Source organism: Podarcis gaigeae (genome assembly GCF_964106915.1).
Source record: "Podarcis gaigeae genome assembly, chromosome: 3".
NCBI lineage: Eukaryota > Metazoa > Chordata > Lepidosauria > Squamata > Lacertidae > Podarcis > Podarcis gaigeae.
The window spans coordinates 21700162-21725181 of NC_139680.1; the positions used below are offsets into that span (position 1 = coordinate 21700162).

A 25020-nucleotide genomic window follows, 5' to 3' on the forward strand; every position below is an offset into this window, starting at 1 on the left:
GAAATTAGCCCTCTCCACAAAAACTGACACCAGATCCAGAGGCACACAGAACGCCAACACCAATCAACCACACCAGACCCAAACCCAGACCCTCTCCACAGATGAATTACTGACACCATCCAGTAGCCAATCCATGGTGGCACCTCCGGATGCTGCACCCCCCTGCAATCCCTACACAGATCTGGCTGACACAAGCCACAAAACCACAGCTCGCCCCTATACACTAAGCCAAGCCAAAGCACAACTAAGTGCAATACAGCCATCTTCTCAGGAAAACTCTTCACAAAGTTCAAGAGGTCAAGACACAAAGACTTTAGCAACTAATCCACACCTAATGACCCACCTAAGTGGTACTCAGGATATCACTCAAGAAATCACTCAAGGTATCTCTCAAGTAATTAAGGAACAAAAGAAGAAAAGGCACACTAGCCTGGGAACTTCCTCTCTGCCCAGAACATTGGAGGCTAGACACCACACCCCCTCTACAGTATTTATAGGAACTCAAACATTGAGATCCCGCTCTGTTCCAGTAACAAGAAGCCGAAAGCACCAGCCTGAAGATGACGAGTGAGACCTCGTCGAAACGTCGCCTAGACACCCCAACTTTTACACGGGAAGACACCCGAGGACACCAAAACCTGCATATATATATATATATATATATATATATATATAAATTCATTTTGTTTGTATCAAGCATTTTCTCACCTATATAGTCTTAGTGAAATTTGATTCCCTTTTTCCACCCCACATCACCACTACCACCTATTTTTATTTTTTAGAACAAAAAACTCTACATGATTGCAGGAGGAACAATATCAGTATTATACCTCATTGGCATTATTGCCCTTTGCACTGGAGTGAGAGAAAAAGTAGGTGAGTTTATTTAATCGCAACAAACATTCCTAATACATTTCTTTCCTACTTTAAAAACAAGGTATCATATATGCATTTATATATTTATTCCACTCGTTATAGATCCTTATGCCTTAAAATCAGACCAACAAATTCCCTTCCTTAAGGGACACAAACTTGCACTGATGTGTGGACCATATGTGAAACTTGCAGCATCATTTCTCCTGATTTCAACAGCTGTTCAGGTAATTCTAGTTCATAAGAGGATTTGCAGCAGCATAGATTGTACCTGAACTATGAAAGAACCCACATCAACTGTGAAACAGAAACATGGTCATATATATATATATATATATATATATATATATATATATAGTTGTTAGTTAGTTAGTTACAAACCACCAGCGTTAAGTTGGATTTTCCCCCACTTCAAGATGGTTGGACCATCTCAAGAGTTCCTTCTACCAAACTCATTCTTTGGCTCTTCAACAAATACAAATACCATTTTAAAATATAACAATAATTGAACAACAGCTTATCCAAAAGCAGTCCAATTAGCTCAGCAATGGATGATGATGCAGAAGGCCCAAGGTTCAATACCTGGCATCTCCCTGTGGGGCTGGAAATGTCCACTGCCTGAAACCCTTGTTAAGTATAATTGTTCAATTCACACTGAAATGGAGAATGCCTATGTATATTACTGAACGCTTTAACTTGGGGATTTTCCATGGGGCTATATTAAGCTCTCTAAGCTCCTAGATGGGTTGATAATTTACTGTTACTCTTCTCTTGCTAGCTAACACCTGGTATTTAACCTTAGATCACATGAGAGGTATTGAATTGCTAATCACCATTTTGAAAAGGAGTGGCCTTTGGTCTTTGTTCCCAGACTCCTTGGGATAGGGATACGTAAATGAGCTCAACAGCCCTGGGGCTGGAATACAGGCTAATGGAGTCTTTGAGAGAGAGCTATGTTTGTCAGCTCTGATTATGTTATTTTATTTCTAAGAAGCTGAGCCTGTGCTGGCCATTGCACATGACCTTATGGATATTTTGGATGTATCATTTACTGTGCTTTGTTCTGTTTTGAATAAAGTTCTGCAAGTAAAGCTTTGAATCAAACTTATGGGTCTGGACAATGGCTCATTCCAAAATGAACCAGTTGTTATGCATCCAATTGCTTCAAGCTGTGCAATCTGCAATAACCCTGGCGAGACACTGCCAGTCATTGTGGACTGACTTTGAGGGGTCTGTCATACTTTTATAGTGGATCCTGTCCAGTTCATTGGTGGCACTGGAAATGATCTCCCACATAAATATGTCCTCATTGGAGTAAAAGATGTTGATTATCAGGGATATAAATTGGGTAGCCTCTGCCTGGAAGACACAGGTATCCACCTCTTCACCATGCTGTATTTCTTTGGGCATTTTGATGAAAGTTGAGAGATAAGCTGTGATAACCCTCTGTTTGCTGCACACATGAAGGGTTATTTATCTGATGTTAGCGAACTAATTCACTACCACCTATAGAGGAAACTCCCTATAAGACCATTACGTAGATAGTCTAAAATTACCTAACTGCACCACTGCTAGTTTATGTTAGATGTACCTGTAATGGAACAATTTTTGTTGCTTTTAATATATTCAAAAAGTGCATGTATAGCAGCTTTGTCTTGTTGCCAGCCAGCATGTGTTTAATTGTTATAGCAATTAGTTCACATGTGCTCTTGTTCAGCATTTGTAAATGGGAAGTCTGGTTTTAAACCATTTAAATGGCATCGATTAATCAACCCTGCTCCACATTTGCTTTGTGACTAATTTATCGTTTTGTTCCTCCTCTTGTCTTCAACTCTCCAGGTTGTACAAAACAACTTTGTCCTCTTTTGTTCTGCTGCAACTAATCTTCACAACCACATTGATTATTTAGTGATGCTTGTCTTGGTAAGCATGTGGACAAAGCAGAGCCTCCTTGCAAAGTATGCTGCTCTTAAGCTCTTACTGTATTTTCATAATATGGTATGCATATCACTATTTAGACCCTGGATCATGCTACACCCTGGGTTAATTTCATGTCATCAGGCAAGTAAATGATCTGGATTGCAGCTAGGAAGTTGGGTAGGATGTGAAATTCATTGAGTTTGATTTGTGTTTTAAAAACATTATTTGCTAACTCTCTGACCAGCTTTTTGACCCATGTTTATCGAGTTCACATGATAGAGATGGTGCAGTGGGTTAGTGTGTCTGGCTTTTAACCAGAAGGTTGGTGGTTCGAGTCCACCCAGGGATGGTTTTGGGCAGGATTCTTGCATTGCAAGGGGGTTGGATTAGATAACAGTTCTATGATTCTATGAGAACTGCTTTGCGGTGAGCCCATATGGCCTAGTTTGTGCCCTTCCCTTTTTGTGATGTGTGCAATTATTTATATGGTGCTTCCTTGATCCCCTTGATATGAAGCATACTTTCTCCTGTAATGGTTTTTCTCATCATTCATAGATATCTGCAGCACTGAGCGTTCCATGCTGGCAATGGTTTCTGAACAAGTTCGGCAAAAAGACTACAGCGGGTGGGATATCAGTAAGTAAGCAACTGAGGCACTAAATGCAAGCTGGCATTTTTGTACTTTAGAAATAGCCTTTTTGGGATTGCACCAAACATTTTTAACAATGCTTTTGAAACTTGAGACACCTTCCCCCTTTTGGCCTTTGTGCTTCTTTTCCTAGCCAGGCCAACATGGGCTCCCAATTTCTGGTTATCATTCAGATTTGTCTTCATTTTTGCTGCATTTCCTCCTACTTTGGATTGAATCATTCTCTCCTTCACACTATGGGCTATACTCTGCCTTTATAGGTAGGATGCAGATTATATAATGCAAGGTTAATTAAAGGCTACTTCTGGTAACATTGCATTCTTTCCTGCAGTCTTCAAGAGACTAGCCAGTGTTCCCTTGAAGCCATTGTTTAATCCAGTATAAGGGAAATCTTGATTAATTTTAACTACAGGGTATGTTGACGATGGCAAACTGCTTGATTTTGGCTGGTATAGTATAAAGCACGCTTAGAACATTCTTAAATGGGTCAACCTGGTACTTTTATCTTTCTGAAATTTATAACATGCAGTCTTAGAGCATTTTATTTTCCTAAGGGCTTATTCTCTCATGCCTTTAATCAAGGTTCTCTGTCACCACTCTGGTTTAGAATATCATAGAATTGCTTACCCAAATGAGCTGATTATAAAATCTGTGCGTATCAGGAGTTCCTGAACTGTGTCAGGGAGGAAGATACTTTGTAAGTGCAGATTTTCTGTTACAATTAATGAGAAGGCTAAGAGCAAGCACTACCTACAACCATTTGTCTGCAAAGAGCAGAGATACATCAGCCGTGAATTTATTTCCTGCTTCTCTGCTTATGCTTGCAAAGCTTTTAAGAATATTAGTGTGAGCCTCTGGAATGCTGGGTCATACTCCTTCTTTACAAGAAAATCCCATTTTATGGCACTATTGGTTTATAAATATCTGGGTGCTTTGGATTCCAAGTGAGTAAACACTGCTGCTGTGCTTAATCTGTGCACATGCAATCTTGTATTGTTTGAGTGCTCTCTTGTGGTGAAACGAGGTCTATTGCTGAGTATTACAGACTAATTCAAGTGTGTGTATTTCTCATTCAGAGTTCTGTTGATTGTTGACTCTTTCGTTTTAGAAACACTGGTTATTATAGGGAGAGCTTTCTAGCTGAGTGTCTGCTTATGAATGATTAGGCAGTGCTTCTAAGCAGAGCTTGCTCAGCTATGTACAGTCATACCTTGGAAGTTAAACAGAATCCGTTCCGGAAGTCCGCTTGACTTCCAAAATGTTTGGGAACCAAAGTGCAGCTTGTGATTGGCTACAGGAAGCTCCTGCAGCCAATTGGAAGCTGTGTTGGATGTTTGGCTTCTGAAAATGTTTCGGAAACCGGAACACAAACTACTGGGTTTTGATCGTTTGGGAGCCAAGACGTTTGAGATCCAAGGTACGACTGTATATATTTGATGCTTGCATAGCATGGGGAGTGTGTACGCAGGTGGCGCTGCGGGTAAAAGCCTCAGTGCCTAGGGCTTGCCGATCGAAAGGTCGGCGGTTCGAATCCCTGCGGCGGGGTGCACTCCCGTCGTTCGGTCCCAGCGCCTGCCAACCTAGCAGTTCGAAAGCACCCCTGGGTGCAAGTAGATAAATAGGGACCGCTTACTAGCGGGAAGGTAAACGGCGTTTCCGTGTGCGGCTCTGGCTCTGGCTCTGGCTCTGGCCAGAGCAGCGATGTCACGCTGGCCACGTGACCCGGAAGTGTCTCCGGACAGCGCTGGCCCCTGGCCTCTTAAGTGAGATGGGCGCACAACCCCAGAGTCTGGCAAGACTGGCCCTTACGGGCAGGGGTACCTTTACCTTTATAGCATGGGGAGCTGAGCCAGAAATGTCTGCCCCATGCACACCTGTAAGAAATTATAAAATTAGAAAGATATGGTGTCAGCATGGATTGGCAGATATTTTCCTCACAGAGCAAACTGGGTGTGTTCTATACTGTGGTGGATACGAGACGCACTGTGTGAGGCAGAGGCAGGAAGTTCATGATTTCCCCTGCAGCAAACACAGCCTGCATCTTGAACCTCTTGAGTGGATGACCACATGTTGCATATAGGAAGCACAGGTGTGTCTGTTGTGTGCAGATTTCTAGCTTCTGCAGGTGGGGCGGAGGGCCCCAAAATAAATCAGGGCCCACACACACGTAATAAGAGGTTTGACTTCAGAGTGTCAACAGGTGAAGCTCTCCCCGTAATTGTCTTTCCAAATGACAAAAGGCTTAAGCAGGTCATATTTCTACCTGCATACAGACGCAAAAAGGTAGTCAACCTTTCGATTTAGAGTAGTTAAGGTCCAGGTGCCCATGCTTGGATAAATTTAAGACTAAATGGTTAAAAAGCAAGCAGTTGTCACGATCCAAGGGACGTCCTCAGGGACAGGGGATCCACTAACTGATGATATAAGCCTCCACCAAAGCACCCATGCCACCACCGAGGGCAGGGTTGCAGGTGCAAGGGAAGCGGTTTGGATTCAGAGCACTGGAAGAAGCCTTTTGGACCCAGACTGCATCCTCCAGCCTCCTCAGGCTCTCTCCTAGGGAGTTCCCAACAGGGAACTTCTTAGCACACCCGATCTCAGCAGAGTTCCCTGTCGGCATTGCTCAGCTGATGGGAACTAGCAGGGAGTCCTGCTTGCAAAGGAACAAATCATAGCTCCCTTTAAGCTGTCAGCTGTTCCTTTATAACAAAGTCCGTACCTGATCCACATCAGACATAGCAGGTATGAGGCAGGTGAGCACCATTTGTAGGATACAGCATTGCAGGCCAAATGGGAGCCAGGTCCCCCACTCCTGCACTCCTGTTTCTCAACTCCACAGTAACGCTGATCTAACCATACACATTTCTCCCGATTTCCATTTCTTCCAGTTGATGATTCCTGCTTCGACCATGCTGGTGTTCTTTCCAGAACCGGCTGTTGCCTACCTTTCGGCTGGTGTTTCAGGGATTAGCATTGCAGCCTCTTTGCTGTTGCCATGGTAGGACAGTCTTATAGGTGTGTGTGCATATGTGTACCAGGTACAAAATCAACTGTTATCAGCATTTAAAAGGAAATATCTGTTACACAGTAGGATGTGCAGGACATCAGACTTTGTAGTATCTGTAAGGTATGCGCTTATGCCCTACCTGTGCCCTGTATCAGGGCACTAAGAAAAAGAGCAGTGTATCACAGTAGACTTTTGACTCGCCCAAACTCACAGACCAGCTCTTTTTTCGCCTGCACGCAGTGAAAGCAGCTTCCTAAGCTGAAGTTAAAAGCCACTTTCATGCTATTTCCCCCCTAGCATAAATAAGAGATTGGGTGTGGAAATATGCAAAAGGGGATGTGAGAAGAGTTGCACAAATGTCTTGTTTCTCTCTTTAACCCTCACCTTAGGAGAAGCAGCCTCTGCCATATTAATACTTCCTTGAAATGTGAGGCATCACTAAGAAGGACTTAAACTTACATTTATTCATCTCCTATAGAGAGCACAGCCAGGCACCTTAAGATGGCTATTGCATTTGTAAAAAGGTTTATGGGAACATAATAATAAACGTACAACATAATTTGTATTGGTTGAGAGCAGATCAAAGAGCTGTTCAAACAGAGGAATGAATTTTCTTGAGAGTCGCACTGGTGTTTTCAGCCAGTACAATACCCGCAGATGCTTTGAAAATCTGCTATCTTGTTAGGAGCATAGATATTTGGGATCTCTCTCGCTCTGTCTCTCTCGTAATGGCTTGAGAGGTTTTACAAATGTCTCTTACTGTAACTCATTACAAAAGTCCTCCTGGGGAATATGCTACACTCATCCAGTTTTATTCTCTGTTGTTCTAGACATCACTAACCTATCAGCAGACGTAATTAAATTTGATGTTAATCAAGAGTGCAGTCCCAGCCTCCCTCCCTCATGCTTATTCCAGATTAGCAAACCTCTGCCAGTGTTAAATTTCTATCCATTAACCTGCGAGATCATTAATTGCTTCAGCATTCCTACCTGACCTGACCTAATTAGTTTGTAAACCCTCCATGTTTTACGTAAGTGGTATAATATTTATTAATTGTGCCACAAAAGATGAAAATGTCTTTCTTTTAAAGTACTGTATGCTGCTCATTAAAATGTCACATCTTTTCCCAGAAATATCTAATGGATGTGTAATTATTTTCATTGGTTGGTTAAAGGTCCATGCTGCCTGATGTAGTCGACTACTTTCGGGTGCAGAATCCTAATTCAGTAGGACATGAAACCATCTTTTATGCTTCATATACCTTTTTTCATAAGATGTCAGCTGGGATTGGACTAGGAATTTCTGCAGCTAGTCTGAAGTGAGTAAAACGCGCACACACACACACACACACACACACATGGTTGCTCCAGACATAGATATAGGACCACATTATAAATATCCATGTGTCAGTATCTAGGTTCTTTTAGGTACATAGGAACCCAGGGCATGGTAAACTAATGTGGGGTTTGTTCAGTTAAACTCTCAGTATCACTTATAGTTCAAGGCTCTTATTACCACTAGAACCAGCATCCACGCCCAGGAGTATCAGTAAGCAGGAAGTGGTGAATCTCTGAGTATCAAACCTAATGAGAGCCAGTCAAGTGAGGTGACTAAAGGGTCAAACTAGGTCTGAGGAGCAACCAAGTTAAAATCCTCACCATGAGGTTTGCTGGGCAAAAAGAAAAACAAACAAATACAAAAAAGAGAGGTTCTCTAGATGACCTTAGGCGAGTCTCGATTTCTCAGATTGCAAACCTGTCATGTTGTAAAAATAGGCAGCAGGAGACCCTCGAATGACATTCCAAGCGGAATCTAAATGTGTAAATTAATATTTGTTTACCTGATACAAAAAGCCATTTTGAAATCCAAAGCCAGCCCTGCTTAGTTTTCAACCTACTTGGAATATACAAGCTGTGGATTGTGGCTCTTTCCTAATGAGGGTTAAAAACAACAGCACTCATTTAACAGATTGGAAGCTGTGTGGAAGCTGTGTGTGGAGGCAAATTCCTACATGTCAAATTATATTTATTTCATAAAATCTATATGCTGCTCGATTGTAGAAAACCTCAAAGCAGTTCACATGTACAAATTGTTGTTGGGGGTGTTGTGCAAACCCGCACAGATGTACAATTCCACTTTCCATGGCTAGTATGATGAGTCTCACCTTTCCCTACTGACCTTGAAAGTGGGGAAAGGGGTTGAGTATCATCCCCACAGTTATACTGGGCTTATGAAGCACAAACTACAAGCCTCAGTCCTCTTTATCAAATGGATCCGCTCCCAAGTGTGTAGGAATCGTTCCAACAGTGATGTTGTGCCCCAGAGCTGGTCAGAGGCCTCCAGAAGCTCTGTGTAACTGCAAAGGTGATTCCTTACACCTTCCTTATACCCAAGCTTAGAGAGGGAGGAGGGAAATAGGACTGTCCTTAATCCTGCACTGTGTTTTTCCGAGATGCAGTTTGAAGTTGGGTAAAGACTCTGCTCTTTTTGGTTGCTACCACAGCCATCTGAAGTTTGTGGACCCCTGTGCATTTATATTGCAAATTTCATCAGAGCTCCATTGAACTGCCTGAATGTGCATTTTGATGTGAAATAGGAAGTGCATCAGTTAAAAAGTCACAAAATCCAGCTAGTGTTTGAGTGAGTAGCAAAGACTCCACATGCAATTTTTAGTGCAAGACAATTTAAAATTAAGTCTTGCCTCAATGCAGTGAACATGCTCTACTCCTGCTTTAGTGTCTGCAGACAGGGAACTTATAGTTCACAGAATTTCTAGCAGATAATGAATTCTACTGCATTGTGCTTGCTTAAAAATGTCAAAAAAGTTTCATAGGATACATAGGTTAATAAATACCGGTACATGTCCTTGTACAGGGTGAAATAAATTAATTCCACAATGTGAAACTGGTTTGCCGAAGATTTCGGCTACAGAATGTAGGTAATAATTGGCTCATTGCTTCAGTCTTGACCACAGCGAGAGGTAAAAACGTGACTGTTTCATCTGTAAGCCCCTACCTTCTTCATTACTCAGATCTAGCATCAGCAAGAAAAAAAATCTCCAAGGAAGCTGAGATGATATCAAGGAGCCAGTGAAACCCCAGGAAAAAAAAATTATGGGGAAGGCTCTACATTGTGGGTGGGAGAGGCTACACACACACACACACACACACTAGTAGTATGAAGATATGACTGTAACATCTGTATTTATTTTTTTAATAGTCTTGCAGGCTTCAAATCAGGAGTGTGCAAACAGTCTCACAGTGTTGTTGTCATGCTGAAAGTCTTGGTTGGAGCAGTCCCATCTCTTCTCGTGCCATTAGGCTTGTTTATACTCACTTTCTATCCAATCAATGAAAAAACTCGACAGGAAACAAAACATGCCCTTGAAAGACGAAGGTAAGTATGTACCTACAACAGATTCTCTTAGTGCTCACTATGGAAGAGATAGGCAATTCCAAAACAAACACCTTGTATTATGCTGCATACAGAGAACCTCTTTACTGACCTAGAAAACAAAGTCTTTTACTTTGAAAATCATACTGCATTGCTTGACTACCAGCATTTTCTGGCTTCATTTCAGCAGAGGCTCTTTGGGCTTTCTATATGGTATGATGTAATGCCCTGCTATTGCATTTATGCATTGTTAATAATGTCAGTGCAAAGCTGCAAAGGAAAGTGATTTTTGTTGACTGCCCCTTCACCTAGCACTTCTCAGGGCCACCTCCTACAGTGTTCTGGAGGGTCCATCAACACTCTAAAGCAGCAGTAGGGGAGAGGCCCCACCGGGCCAAAAGCATTCCCCACCTCTGAGCTACAAGCTGCCACTTCAAATACTACTAAGGGGCAGGACCATGTAACCACCCTGAAAGTTACAGAAGCATGGAAGAATAGTTGCCAGGTTCCCAATGCCTCAGGAACAATTTCAGATGATGCATAACTGAAATGAAACACTTCAAAAAGGCTGGGTCCAGGGGATGCAGGAGGCGCTGTGGTCTAAACCACTGAGCCTCTTGAACTTGCCATTTGGTAGGTCAGCAATTCGAATCCATGTGACAGAGCGAGTTCTTGTTGCTCTGTCCCAGCTTCTGCCAACCTAACAGTTTGAAAGCACACCAGTACAAGTAGGTAAATAGGTACCACTGTGGCAGGAAGGTAAACAGTGTTTCTGTGCGCTCTGGCACTTGTCACAGTGTTCCATTGTACCAGAAGCAGTTTAGTCATGCTGGCCACATGACCCGGAAAGCTGTCTGTGGGCAAATGCCAGCTTCCTTAGCCTGAAAAGCGAGATGAGCATCGCATCCCATAGTCACCTTTGATTGGACTTAACCATCCAGGAGTCCTTTACCTTTTACCTTTATTAGATGTCATTGTCTTAGCACCTATGTTACAACGTCAACCACAGAAACCACATTTCTTCATGTGTGGTTCTTTTGCATTTTTTCAAACAGGCGTCGTTCAAGCATTCTCTGTAAAACTGAAGAAATCACTCCTCTTTGAAAGCCGGAATAGCTTGTGGTAACGAAAACCTAACCAGGCAGCAGTGCTTTGTGGGATAAAAGGCTGTTCCTTATTCCACCGAAGCTTTATTTCACGGATGATACACACATCTATTTATCAAGGCTAAATGAATTCAGAACACATTGTAACTTGGAGCATAGTTTGGAGAGGAATGCTTAGAACCTGTATGTATAGAACACTGGGGAAACTGCTTGCTACTCTTTCCACTGATCTACAGCTATACTGAGGATTGGAAAACAAGCTGCCTTCTAAGCATCGCCCGACAGTCTGTCTCCAAGGATGGGTAGTCCTCAAAATTTCAACTAAGAGGTCATGTTATCCATGCCTACGCAGACTCTCTGTTCGTCAAACAATCCCCTTTCACAATTTGTTATAAATAACCGATGAGAGCAAAAATAAAAATGGGGGGAATCTTCTTTTCTTCATCAACCCTTCAAAGTGTCGGCATGTTTTCATGATTTTAAAATGTGATGTTTTGCACCTTCTACTTATCTAAATCAAGCCTTTTTTTTATAGACACTTGGTTATGTCCCATTAAAAGTGGCTCTGTGCAAAAACATATTGCCAAATAGAAAGGCTTGCTTTTCATGTGCTTTTTAAATTCAAGCCCATATTTAAACTATCAAATTAAGGCTGTGACAAAGCAAGAGCATCTGTAATCCAGCACGATGCTCCAAAAGAAAAGAAAAGAGCAAAACCTTTGTGTCTTTGCTCCTGTAAAATGTTGGAGATTTGCTATTCTAAGTGAACAGCTAGCTCCGTGATTATTTACCTGGAGATAATAATATTGAGTGTGGCTCTTCAAAATCAAGGGTTCAAACAATTGCCACTCCGTTGTATTACTACTTTTGGCATTTCTTGGTATGACAGTGTGCACAAGAGGGTTGGAGGTAGTTTATTTAAAAAATAGCTAATCAGGTGAAAACCATATTTTTTCCAGGTACTATATTATTGGGAGAACCCTTTTGATTGCTACATTCTGAAAGTCAAGACTTTCAGAGATTATTGCACCAAATAGTTGACACCCTTCAGGAGTACCACACGGTCCACCACTGATTTTGTAGTCAGATGTTCATGTGGAGGTTCTGTTGTTGTTGTTTTGAACTGGCACCTTCATATTGGAGTCACAATTTGGGTAATTTCTATGGTGCTTTTCTGAGCTCCTAGGACTCTAATTGCAGCAGAGGTGCATACAGTCTTCAGATGGAGGCACCAGTTCCTATTAATAGCATCTGCAAATGAACACCACCTGCTCATGAGCTCCGTGGCAGATTCCACAGAAGTTTCCAGATAATGTAAATAATTATCCGTTCAGGTGCCAAATGCTTGGGACAGGAGTGATTAGTCAGTGTTGTGTCTGCCTGTACACACAGAATATTGGCATTCTCTTTCACAATGTGCTAAGTTATTGTCTCCCAATGTCACACTGTAACTGCCATCCAGTGCTATTTCACTCATTTCTCCCAGGTCATGTTTTGATCCTGTGTTGAGAGTACAGATTAATGAAACTTTCAACTTGAAGCCAGTCCATACACAGAAAGAGATACAAAAGCAGAGCACACGGCTACATGCGTTGTCTTCTTCTGCTTGCAAGTAAATTGACTCTCCAGGTAGGTTCTTAGTGAGCTAAAAATATCCAATGCAGCATGTAGCATTGCTAGGAAATCTAAGCAGGGGGCAGATTATATGGTACATGGCAGGCTTTGTGACCAGTGTTGGCTGGATATGATGAAGTATAAAACTCCCATTATCACACTTAGCTGTCGGCAGAGAAACTGCGCTATTTTTACAGTGAAGAGCAGGTTCTCTCAGTCTGACCTGGTACATGTTGGACTTTTAATGGCTAGAGTGTATAGCTGAATATATTTGGAAATGGAGAATGTATTTTTGTTAATGAACTGTAGTGTTTGTAAGTTTAAAAGCTTTCACAGGGTTGGGGGAAATTCTGAACACTTAGAACGGGCACATTTAAGTTATTTTGGAGCACAACCCATTGAAAGCAGATCATCAGCTGGGCCCAATGAATGAGTAGATTTGAGGATTTAAATGTTAAAAGTATGCTATTTGGCATTGCTTGCCGTGATACCTCACAACAAAGCAAAAAAGTTGCTTTTGTATCTAATCCTGAAGCCTAATGTATCTGGGAGTTGTCAAGCTATATATGAGCTGAATGAGGTGGTGGAAACTAAACGCTTTTTCCATTACATAGTGGATATTAAGCCTACAAAATATGAGACTAGGCCACTGTATTGTTTAAGGGTCTCAAAGATGACACAGTAACCCAAGGAATTTCAGTCTTTCTGCTGCCAAGAAAGCTTGTCCTCCTTTACGGTCTCTGTGCAGCCACAAGGGATGTCAGAGAATTCTGGCAGAAGTTGAAGGGGAAAACCAACATCATGTTTGCTTATTTGTCCCATGTCCCGAACGGTATGTCACTGTTTTAGTCTTCAACCAATGTGTATTTGATTATATTCCCCCCTGTTTGCATTATGTTTGCTTTGCATTAAAATGAATGGGATGGAATAACAATGACAAAGTAATTTATGCCAGAAATCACATAGGCTCTGTATTTTTGCTGCAGCAGACAGCAAGATGAGTAACGTTTTTGGTGCAAGGCAAGCTGTAGTGGATACCACAAATACAAGACACAACAGAGAACGATGCCTTAATACATCCCTAGCAGCCACATACCAGTTTTAAACCTGTGAAAACCCGTTTGGAACTAAAAGCACACCCTAGTATGTATTCAACACTCCCCTGTAGGTGAACATTGCAAGGGAAGATAAATTACTGAACTGCCTTTTAGGCACTTTTTTTTAACCTTTAAAACTTCACATGCCTGCTGTTTCCAGGAAGGCTTCTAATTGTGAGACTTTTGTTGTTGAGCTAGAGTTTGTTTGGACCCTGGGTGAGAACCCAAAGGCTTAAGGGTGTGTCAGAAGGAAAATGAATTGATACTGATTTATAGATATATTCACAACTTTGTATTTATGTAACATTTTTATATGTAATTGTGTATTTTTGTAATATTTTAAGTTGTTGCTTCAGTTTTTTGTACACCACTTAAGAGAAAATTCTAATCTATTAAGCAGTATAGAAATTAAATAATTAATCGAATCATCTCAAACTGCTGATAGACCTGCAAATGCCACAGAGGATAATTTGGACAATTACTATTTTAATAGAATATGCCATATTCCAGAACGAAAACATGCTGTTCAGCTGACTAGCATAGGAGAGATAGCAGCTGCTGCTTTTTGGAGAAGCTGAATCAGTTTATTAAAAATATTTTGGTATATGTAAGATAATAGCTAGCAGTGCAATGAAAATGTATAATGGCAATATTAGCTGTCAGGTGATTTTAACAGTTTCTCCATTATTATTTTAACATCTTATTTTAACCAGAATTTTATAAAAATGGATTAGGGTTTTTAATATGTTCTATATGCCCCCTTCCCATTCTTCTTTCTTGAAACATCCACCAACCCACTCACCTGTAAGGTCTAAACAGCATTGCAAGGCAGCGAAACATCATGTTTGAGATCTCCAGTTCCCAAATATTAACTCTGCCCCTCACCTCCTAGGGTATGTGATATCACTTTAGAATACCCAGCAATCAGTCTCCATAGCTGTTATGAATTAAACAAATCTACTTTTTATTATAGCTTAGAATTGTTTATCTTCGATACATGCATACTCTTAGACATTTTGAAGGAAGACTTCAGTTGAGATACATTAAGGTTAGATGCAGTACTCTTACCATGATTCTAATTAGTGACTAGTTCTGTAAGTGGATTTAAATAATCACTTGTTCAAGTGCATAGGAATTTCCAGGCACTGGTAAAATACAAATACATTAGTATAACAATACAGAAACTGTAGCAGGAGGAGTGTGTTATATGGCACAGCAATAAATATGAGCCAGTTTTGATTTCCGCTTCTAGAATCATAAATACCACCAGTAACATAGTTTTCAGTGTGTTCATGCCACTGAGATGTCTCCTGAGTAAATTCTAATGACAAAACCCCCTGAAGACCAATGCTCTGGATAAAATTTGACTTTTGTGTTTAGTAGAGAAACATAATTGGTGAGGAAATCTGAAAATATAAATTTGTTAATAAATGAATGAATGAATGAATGAATGAATAAATAAAATAAGAGACTGAATAAACATGTGGATGTGGTCTACAGAACTATACCAGGATCCATTACTAAAATAACCTGAAGTTTGCAGAGCTGTAAATAATATTTTTAAAAAGACCGACAAGCTAAGATGTACAAAATGGTGAAACACCATAGGAGTGTAAAAGCAGGGGACCCCCACCCCCATGAAAATGCAACTTTTAATTATGGGCAGTAAAAACTTTCAGTCTTAAGTGACAACAAACTGTCCTGATAGAACGACTTTAATTTGGTTATGAAGCCGTACTGGTTTGGCCTGAAGAATTGCTCTGTACCAGACACTGAGAAGAATGTTCTCCCATTACTTCCATAGAACTGTTATCACGATCCAAGCTTTGGGAGGAAATCTTCCTGTATCCACCACCTGTGGAACTGATGGTTTTCAGTGTTTTGGAAGAATCAGTGCTGCTATCGTTACAGCTGGCAATATCACTAGAGTGGGCATCCCTTATGACTATCTCCTGCAGGGCATCAAATGTTAATGGAATAAAACCTTCGTTGTCTGAAGTGAGCACAATCCAGGACAAACCTGTTGAAGACATTAGATACATACAATTTTTCAAGAGCATAATAGAAAAACAGTGATCTTTGTTACACTGTTTGCGATATAAAACAACAGTAGCTGGCTGGCTGGCCTAAATTCAAAACTTAGCTTAATGGTATCAGACCCAACAGTTAGGTATTATGCAATACATTTCTAGCCATAGGTGCCAACTTTCCGGGGCCCTGGGTGCCCGAGCACCCACAAAATTCCCCATGAAGGGCACCCACAGGCCCGGGCATCCATGGCCGTGGGACCAAGCTGGAACTCCTACTTCTAGCTAGCAATGTTAGATTAATTTTTACGTACACAGAAAACAGCAAGAAATACATCTTGACGTGACTTCCAAGTCACAGACAACTTTTAAAATGAGATTGTATCAAAATGACACTTGGGCAATTCTTGGCTGGAAGCATTTAATTCAAACAATTCTTGCATTGCAGCTTCTACCTTGTACATTGAAAATGGTGGTATTTCAATACAGTGATTATACTCTCTGAATGGCTGGTCCAAGCTTAGTAAGACATGAAAACTCCCAAGAGAAGGAATAGTACTGGCAAACCAAACAGAAATTGGGGGTGACCACTCCACTCTGACAGCCATCCATGTCTTGGTTCAGCTTGTAGCCCAGTGAACAGAGAAGCATGCAGCACCTCAGTACTGGAGAATTAAGCAGCAACAAAGGTTGGATTCTATTATTTAGCCAGGGTCCCTCCTGTTGCCAAGCAAGGCCACAGACCCCACTGTTCTGTAGCTTGGCTGCCAATGACTTCAGATATTTCTTGCTGAGCAGCAGAAGCAAACTCCCATTTTTTTTTTCTTGTAGTCCTGATGGCACTACAATTTTGCTAAGTCTGAAAATGCAGTGCTACAGATGCTCAAGAGTATTTTTCTCTAAAAAAAATCAGGATAACCAAACTGCTTTTGGTTTGGGTCCCCCCCCCCTTCTTCCAACACAGCAGGGATGATGAAAGTAAAGAATGAAATGGGGGAGGGTGTGTGTGTGTGTGTGTGTGTGTGTGTGTGTGTGTGTGTGTGTGAAATGACTGTTAAGCCCAAGGTGCAGCTCTATCTACCTAGCTGCACCGTTAGGACCCTCTTCCCTTTCATCTCAGTTTCAGCCCATTGATACAGCAATGTTAGTGAGCTGCCTAAAGATTGTGGAAGGTGTTCTGCCTGGAATGTGCATGGAAACACTGTGGGGATGATCTTAGCCTTGATAGAACTAAGAGCGTTTGGCCTGCCTCTGCTTTCCTAAAGCAGGTACAGTGGTACCTCTGGATGCGAACGGGATCTGTTCCGGAGCCCTGTTTGCATCATGAGTAGAACGTAACACGCAACTGCATGTCTGTGCATGCGCGGGTCACGTTTCGCCGCTTCTGTGCATGACATCATTTTGAGCGTCTGCGCGAGCAGCGAAACCCGGAAGTAACGCGTTCCGTTACTTCCGGGTCGCAGTGGAGCGTAACCTGAAGCATATTCAACCTGAAGTATGACTGTAAAAGCAGCCATTTCCCCCAATGCCATTCCCAAGTATTTATACCCCAGGTGGGCGGGGTATAAATAATATATTATTATTATTATCATCATGATCATTATTATTATTAAAAAGGCATTTGGAGGCTTCCTTTTTTCAGGTCACAGGCTTAAAAAGCAGGAGGTGAAATAGGGAAGGGGAGTAAAACCAGACAGTACCGTATATGCCAGCTTGAGTTGGGGTAGGGCATGGATAGAATAATACCAGCATCAGCAAAGCAGTTCAGGAGAAACAGGGAGGCAGACTCGCAGACATGCAAGGGAGGCATTATTGTAAAAGATGTCAGGAAGTGCAGCAAACAGCTTTCCCAAACCACCTCCTCCTGAAAGGACTGCAGCACAGCCAGGGCAAAAACGGGCAGGTCCAAATGTCTAGTTCTGCCAGCACCTCGTGAAGCAGCCTTTCCAAAGGAACTTGGTTCCAAACTGTAAAACTGTTCCTGGATTACAGGTGTAGTCAGCTTTTAGCAGTCATGCAGTACTTCTCAAATTTTATATCGACATGGCGACGTCATTCACTTCCCGTAATTTTAGGAACTGCTAGAAATGCAATTCTTACTGGCAGCTCCATTTGTCGGTTGTGTAACACTCTGTGGCAAGTGACATCATGAGAAGATTGAGGCTTTACAGTCATGTGAACTTTTAATCTTTCTGCTTAATGCTTTATCTGAACTCAACTTAAGGCCAATACCGCACAAGACTTTCAAAATATCTCTGCGGGCACAGTTAAACAAGCCAGTATATGTAACACATTGTAGACGTGTTAATAACCCACCCTGAAATTGTGCACGTAAAATCAGGGCAAGTCGCAATTTATAAGATTTACTTTCATAATTGAGTAAGGGGAATCAATCTGAAAATCACTATTAATAACAAGAATGTAACTGCCTATTTGAACGGAACGGTGGCGATTTTCTTAAATTATTCCAAATGCCATTTGGGAGTTCTTGCAGCAGCTTGCAAAAAATGAAGTGTGCTGAAGCCACTGGGTACAGAGCGGGGTGTTACTAAATTGGGCGCACACTGTTTTTTTCCTGGGCCTTGATGGTGCTGTTAACTTGTAAAATGTCTGCAATTAGGCAACTGCACTTGGGATGCTGAGTATAATTCTGGTCAAGCACCTCAAAAAGGATACTGTAGAGCTGGAAAAGGGTAATCAAAATGAAATTCCCTATGAGGAAAAGCAGAGCTAATGCTCAGAAATACCTCTACACTTGCTACTGAAATACAGTGGACTCTCGGGTTGCAAACGTGATCCGTGCGGGATGCACATTCGCAACCCGCAGTGGTGCGTCTGCGCACATACGGGTTGCGATTTGGCGCTTCTGCGCATGCGCAACTGCCGAAACCCGGAAGTAACCTGTTCCAGTACTTCCGGGTTTTGGCGCGTCCATAACCCGAAAAAACGCAACCTGAAGCATCTGTAACCCAAGGTATAATTGTAAACATTACTCTAAAGCAGTGTTTCCCAACCTTTGGTCTCCAGCTGTTTTTGGACTACAATTCCCATCATCCCTGACCACTGGGTCTTGCTAGTGAGGGATGATGGGAGTTGTAGTCCAAAAACAGCTGGAGGCCAAAGGTTGGGAAACACTGCTCTAAAGCATAGGTGATATTGTGAGAAATGACACAGAAGATACAAGTTATGCAGAAGAAATCAGTATTCCTTCTCTGATTTCCCAAATGGTCTTCTAATAAGCACAAACCCTAGCTGAAAATAAAGGGCTCTGGCACCCTCGCCTCTTATAAACAAAAATGTAAAGCAACTTCCATTTCTGAATTCTAAATTAGACCAAATGTAACACACACAATAAAAGGCACAACTGTTTTCCCACTGGCACACTGCCTTCCTTCCAGATCAATCAAATATTTTCACTAAATACCATATTTCTGACAAACAGAACTTACCATGCTGCATTTCAACAAGAGTCAGGTTGAAAATCTGCTGAATTAGACTTAGACGAAGTTTGCCATCGCAGAGGATAACAGCTCGCTTCTCAGGTGTAACAGTTCCGGAACAATCCTTCTGTAAATTAACAACAAACTACTAGCGTGATCAAGACTTATTTCACCCCGTTCCCAGGCACCTTGCAACAAATCTGATCTGCATGTATCTAAATTTGCTGAATGTTCCAACTCAGCCTGTGCTGATCACCTGCTTGGCCCAGGAGCAGGGGAACTATAGCCAGGCCACCTCTCTGCTGATTTGCCCTTAACAGGTAATTAGCAGAAGCACTCAAATTGGACAGCACTTGCCAAAATCAAACAGATGCCCAGAGTCTGGGACTGCATCCAAGGATCTGCAGGCCAGTGCAACAGATATGCATTCCAAGCAGTCTCAACTGATGAATGCCCAGTGGAGAATTTCCAGAGGTCTCCTTCCCAGCTGTTGCTCTATGGATGTGGCTCTCCAGATTTGTTGCACTCCCAAACCTCATCATCCCCAGGCAGAATAGCCAATTGCCAGGGATGATGGGAGTTGTAGTCCAGCAATGTCTGGAAGGCCACAGACAGGCTCCCATCCCTAGATGCTCTTAGTGTCACACAGCTAATTTTGGACAGTAAAATAGTTTGCCTCCCTTCAGTGAGTTCGTCTTAGCCCATGCTGCTATACAAAAGTTGCTTCTCTCCAGAGATAGGAAGCAAGATTGCTAGTATTTTTAAGCATAGCTGGTAACAATAAAGCAGATGAATACATATACTTTTTGTTCGAAAGGTACCTGATAAGTGATGTTAACAAAAGAGGGAGCATGCGAAGATGGATATCCCAGCAGAGGTTTTTTCCCCGATTTCAAAAGCTCAGTTAGTTCAAAAAGCTGATGCTGCAATTCTGCAAACCTGCAGCACAGCCTTTCCAGATGCTTAGAGGTGTAAGAGGGTTCTTTTTCAATTTGTAGCAAGTTTGTTTTTGAGGAATTTGACATATCCGTAGAACTATGCACATGCTTGTTTGGTGAAATGGATACGTTTGACAATCCTGAAGAGGTTTCGATTCCTTGAAGAACAAGTGAACGATTTGTTGGTTCAGCATCCAAACATCCCAGAACTTGAGGGAAGTCCCTGGAAATCTTTTTCTCCTGGAAGTCAACTGCATTGGTCAGCATGCTTTGCTCATTAGCAGGGCTCTTAATTTCTTCTATGAGTTTTCTTCTGTTTCTAGGAGACTGGATCGCTGTGCAACTTGGCAGCACCAATCCATCACATAGCATATGAGGCTCTGAAGAATGAATTTCTATGCCTTCTTTTTTTACCGGTACGTTTGCAAAGCAAACCTGGGTAGTCCCCGAAAAGGCAGAAGAGTCTTCTTTGCACACAATTTCTTTGACCATCAAACGGAGAATGTACTTGTCCGAGCGTGACGATGGAAGAAAAGCCGGGTCTGTTAATTTCTGTTTTCCAACCAGTATCAGCAATAGCTTTTCTGTCAGGAAACACAATCCCTTTGGCCTTTCGCTTTTCTCCAGTTGAATTTGTTGAATGTTAGGCAAGTGAGATGAAGATAAAGAGTAAGCCAAAATTATATTACAAGTGTTGGACGCCACTGCCACAGTTTGCGTTTTAGAATCAAAAGTCATTATGTCTGGGACCAGAATCCCTGAGATGCTGACTTTTTTGGTAGCTGTCACTTTTCTTTCAAAAGTCACCAAGATCAGGTGTGAGGCATCTTGGCCGCTTCCTGTTAAGTAATCCTTAGTTCTTAGATGAAGGAGAGAATTGTTATCAGTCTGCTGCTTGCTTGCAGTGAGGTGGGTTAGATCCACCGACGAAGATGTAGAAGTTACAATGGACCCAGGTTTTTCTTGGTCTGTTAACTTTTTCCCACTGTCTACAGAGAGCTCTTCTTTGCAGGCCGACGAGGAAGTTTGTGAGGGAACAGAGTTTCCGACAGCCTCAGATGGCATTTCAAACGAAATGCCCGCGTTTAAGCTACATATCTTATCTAGTGGAAGTTCGGTAGCAACCGCCACTTGAGAACCTAATGTCGCTTCAATTGCACAGATGTAGCCTCCCACGTCAAATATTGGGCAAAAAGAGCATGCATTCAAAGTTTTCTGTTCATCATCCCAAATATAGGAATGGAGGGCACTGCCTATCCCAACCACCAAGCGGTTGCCTTCCTCAGTCCAGCAAGCACAGTGGATGAGCGCACTGCTTTTAATATCTGCTTTTATTCTGGAGTTGTTGATCCGAACCGAGTGTAGCACAGAGGTGTCCCGCGTAGTAAGCACAGCCAAGATTTCCTTTTTCGGATGCCACACACAGCCCTGAGGAAGGATGGGAAACAGCTCGCCAATTTCGCTGATTTGATAAACCATCAGTTTGTTTCTTTCAGAAACACTGTAACATAGCTGCCACATGGTGATGTGTTTTTTATGCTGGATAGCAAGGAGGGCAGGGAGATCTGGGGCACAAGATGGAGCCCAGTAAAGTCCGTGAACGTGTTCAAACTGGCCAACAACATTCGAGTTGCCAAATTTAGGTTCTCCATTATGCTGATACAACGAAGTCAGGATCACTTGCTTTCCATCAGTCCAAGCAATCCCATGCACAGGATGTATGGCCTGGTATAAGGCATTGAGGCCAGTTCTCAGCAATTTTCCTTTCCCCAACTCCATTTTTATGTTCTGAAGGAATACATCTATAAAGCAAGCAAGCAAAAAACATTATTTGAAACATTTTCGCTGTTGCTAATTTGACTTTATGCCATATAATGATGCAAATACGAAAGGTAAATTCCCAGGAACATTTTGTGGCTCACGGTTGAAAAAAGCATGCTGGATGAATTTCTGCCTTGATCCATCAAGGCTTCTTGTTTTCTTCTAGCATTCATCTTTTTTTAAAAAAAATTATTTAGTGATTTGAAACAATAAGCAAAAAGGGTAGTAAAGTAAACACAGTATACAACTGAGGTTCATGTATCCTTTTTCCATAGAGTTTTTTAAATTTCATTTTACAATGTATATAATAAAAGAAAGAACAATGAATAAAAATAAAAAGATGAAAAACAAAACTATAAAACAGGCACATGGAATGAGTATAGTTGCACATGGGTTAAAATAACAAAGTCCAAGAATATAGGTGCCCATATATCAGTAGGTATAATTTGCATTTTTTAAAAAGTATTTATATTATTTTGTTACAATACTGTAATAGGCAATAACAACTTTAACAAATGCTAGAATGTTGATGTTCTTTTCACATTACCCATTTTTATCTCTAAGGTTGCATACACACCATAGCTTTAAAGCCCATTTGAAACACATTCCTTCACTCAAAAGAATTCTGGGTACTGCAGTTTATCCCTCAAAGGTACAAATCCCAGCAACTCTTGACAAAACTACGGTAATTCTTTGGGAGGGGGTGGGATGTGTTTTCTGACATCTATGTCAGACAGGTACTCTCACCACAGTAAGGATTGGTAGCAGCTCCCTGCCAAGTGTATACTTCGTGTCAAACCCAAATCTGCCTTGCATAAGGCAAATATAAGAAGCTGGGGAGAAGAGGGGGCACTTTGTACTAAGTTTACCATCAGAGTGAAAAATAATCAGCCCTACTGCTTGGGGCACAGCTGCTTTCCCATTTCTTTTTTTAAAAAAGTGTTTGTAGTGGCTGGGAGAAGTGTGCAACAGAAAAATATCTGGTAAAAGCTTAAAACCTTGACTATATAATGCAGATTGTGCCTTTCCTGCCATTGGCTTGGATTAGTTTCAATGCTCTGCATGTGTTCTGTATTCCCTGTACTATAGATATTCGCTAAAGGTGAATAAGTGAGTATCTACGTTAGAGAATTCAGAACACATGCAGAGCACTCAAAATAATCCAAACCAGTGATACGTCCCAAGTCTGCCTTAGTGATCCCATCTGTGAAATGGGTATGTTTTCTAGTATGTCTTCTACATGCAGGGTTGGCATCTGCCTGTCCTGGGAGACAACTGAGGAGTGATTACTTGACAATACACTCCACATATAACAAAGAGTCTTGGGGTACCTTATGAAGCAATAAATTGTGGCATAAACTCTTGTGGCCCAGAACCCGTTTTGTCAGCTATCAGGCAGCAAACTAAACTAGTGCTGCATGTGTGAGACTTGATGTATAGTCCACAGCAGGTATGTCCGCACATAGTTCTTGCTTTACGCTTGTGACACAATTCCAGCTTGATTTGTTATGCTACTCTGCACTGACCTTGGTTATCATTGTTAAGTCTTTCAAAAACCCAGTTTCTTGGTGGTAGGTAACTTGTAAAGTGCATACAATAGCCAAACAAAACATTTTTCCGAACAGAGCAAGCAAGGTGTTTTCTGTAGGCTTTGCGAGTCTTCGGAGAGTTCAGAAACATACAAGAATATATAACTGTTGGAACCCGCATGCCTCCTTCTTCACTAGTTCAGTTGGCAGAGCATAAGACTCTTAAATCTCAGGGTCACAGACTCAAGCCCCACACACCGGGCAAAATGTGGACCAGATGGGGTCCCTTCCAATTTGACAATTTTTAATGTGCTTGGAGCAACTGCAGTCGCGTTTAACTCTGCTGCATGAGAGCAGAAATCTCACTCCCAGCCCAATAGTAGCCTAGTCAGGTAGAGCACGAAACCCTTCATCTCAGGGTTGTGGGTTCGAACCCTGCGTTGAAAGATTCCTGCATTGAAGGGGGTTGGACTAGATGACCCTCAGGGGTCCCTTCCGACCCCGAAATTCTACGATTTTATACAAACCATAGTGTGAAGGGTCCCCAAGGCCTAGACTGAGGACTGTTCTGTGACTCACAGCTCCAGTTGGTTAGGAGCGGGCTGCCGATAACCATTGCTGTCAACCTTCCCTTTTTTTGCGGGAAATTCCCTTATTCCAGTGCCGTTTCCCGCTGCTATCCCAGATTGTTAGATATCCCGTAGACTGTCCTCGAGACAGTTGAGCCTGCTGATCCCTTATTTTCGAAGCTCCCTGGGACAGGTGAGGCTCCTGGTCCCTTATTTTCGAGGCTCCCCGGGACAGGCGAGGCTGCTGATCCCTTATTTTCAAGGCTGCTGATCCCTTATTTTCAAATCTGAAAGTTGACAGCTATGCCGATAACCCCAAGGTCGCAGGTTCGAGCCCCGTATGGGACCGGCGCTGCCTTATTCCTGAATTGCAGGGGGCTGGACTAGATGATCCTCAGGATCCCTTCCGATCCCATGAAAGGAGAACTGCCCGTGTGGGTTTGCTTTTCCTTAAACTGAAGTTCAACGGGACTCAGCCCCAAGCAGGCGTATTGGACTGCGGCCTAAACCGTGCTACACACCCACCCACTATAAAACCGCAGCGCCTCGGGGTTTTTCCCTCGAGCCGTTGGCCCCGCCCCCTCTCCTCCATCGCCCCCGCCTACCTGCCCGCCCCCGCCGCGAGAGGCTCTTACCTTAAAAGGGAACGCGGTTCGGTCGCCCATCGGGATAACGACATCGGCCTCTTCTCGCACCCGCTCGGCGCTCTGTTCATTCCTGTTAGTTCGCGAGCGGAGGAGGAGGAGCTGCTCGGCTCCCGAGCCGCCACAAGGGGCGCTGGCTGGCCTTCGGTGGTGGCAGTAGGGGGGGAAAGGGGCGGGCCCTTAAGCCGTGCGCCTCGCGTCAGCTCCCCTTGTCTACGCTCCTCAGTCGACGGCGCTCTACTTACCACCAAGGGTCTCTCTATGATCTAACAAACGCCCTCTCGCGACAAGGGAGCTGCTTTCCCCTCCCCCCCTTTTTTTGAGGCCTCGCTCACGTGGCTTAAGCTTCTCCTATGCGGTTGGGTGGCAGGCGGCGCGTGCGGTTCGTGAGG

At 42.5% G+C, this 25020-nt stretch overlaps 2 protein-coding genes across 6 annotated transcripts in view; one reads left to right on the forward strand and one right to left on the reverse strand.

The window, feature by feature from the left end:
* Positions 1-11406, forward strand: part of MFSD2B (MFSD2 lysolipid transporter B, sphingolipid) — a 36682-nt gene extending 25276 nt beyond the window's left edge. For both annotated transcript variants that reach the window (XM_083730470.1, XM_083730471.1), the window contains exons 7-14: positions 783-876; positions 979-1100; positions 2713-2796; positions 3349-3429; positions 6331-6440; positions 7625-7768; positions 9670-9846; positions 10899-11406. In XM_083730470.1, coding sequence (XP_083586596.1) covers positions 783-876; positions 979-1100; positions 2713-2796; positions 3349-3429; positions 6331-6440; positions 7625-7768; positions 9670-9846; positions 10899-10947 — 861 coding nt within the window. In that variant the 3' untranslated portion in view covers positions 10948-11406. The remainder of the gene's footprint in view (positions 1-782; positions 877-978; positions 1101-2712; positions 2797-3348; positions 3430-6330; positions 6441-7624; positions 7769-9669; positions 9847-10898) is intronic.
* A 3194-nt stretch (positions 11407-14600) lies between these two features.
* On the reverse strand, positions 14601-25018 carry LOC310840377 (WD repeat and coiled-coil-containing protein-like). Of its 4 annotated transcripts, none has more exons than XR_014561914.1 (4): positions 24620-25018; positions 19949-21867; positions 18823-19254; positions 14601-18681 (listed from the first exon to the last, which is right to left on the reverse strand). XR_014561914.1 is itself a non-coding variant. In XM_083730250.1 (4 exons), the coding sequence occupies exons 2-4, from the start codon at positions 21842-21844 to the stop codon at positions 15385-15387; spliced, it is 2310 nt and encodes a 769-aa protein (XP_083586376.1). In that variant the 5' UTR covers positions 21845-21867; positions 24620-25018; the 3' UTR covers positions 14601-15384. The 4 variants fall into 4 exon arrangements, 2 of the variants coding, with proteins under 2 accessions (XP_083586376.1, XP_083586377.1); XM_083730250.1 differs by having other exon boundaries at positions 14601-15680; positions 19137-19254; XM_083730251.1 differs by lacking the exon at positions 24620-25018 and adding an exon at positions 23943-24087 and having other exon boundaries at positions 14601-15680; positions 19137-19254.
* Between the last annotated feature and the right edge of the window lie 2 nt (positions 25019-25020).

Excerpts from the sequence above, each read along its gene's own strand:
- LOC310840377 (XM_083730250.1), bottom strand. The coding sequence starts at position 21,844 with ATGGAGTTGGGGAAAGGAAAATTGCTGAGAACTGGCCTCAATGCCTTA. Across the intron at positions 19,255-19,948 it reads TTGTTAACATCACTTATCAG|AAGGATTGTTCCGGAACTGT; the intron begins GTACCTTTCGAA and ends GTTAATTTACAG. Across the intron at positions 15,681-19,136 it reads TCTTGTTGAAATGCAGCATG|GTTTGTCCTGGATTGTGCTC; the intron begins GTAAGTTCTGTT and ends TGTCTTCAACAG.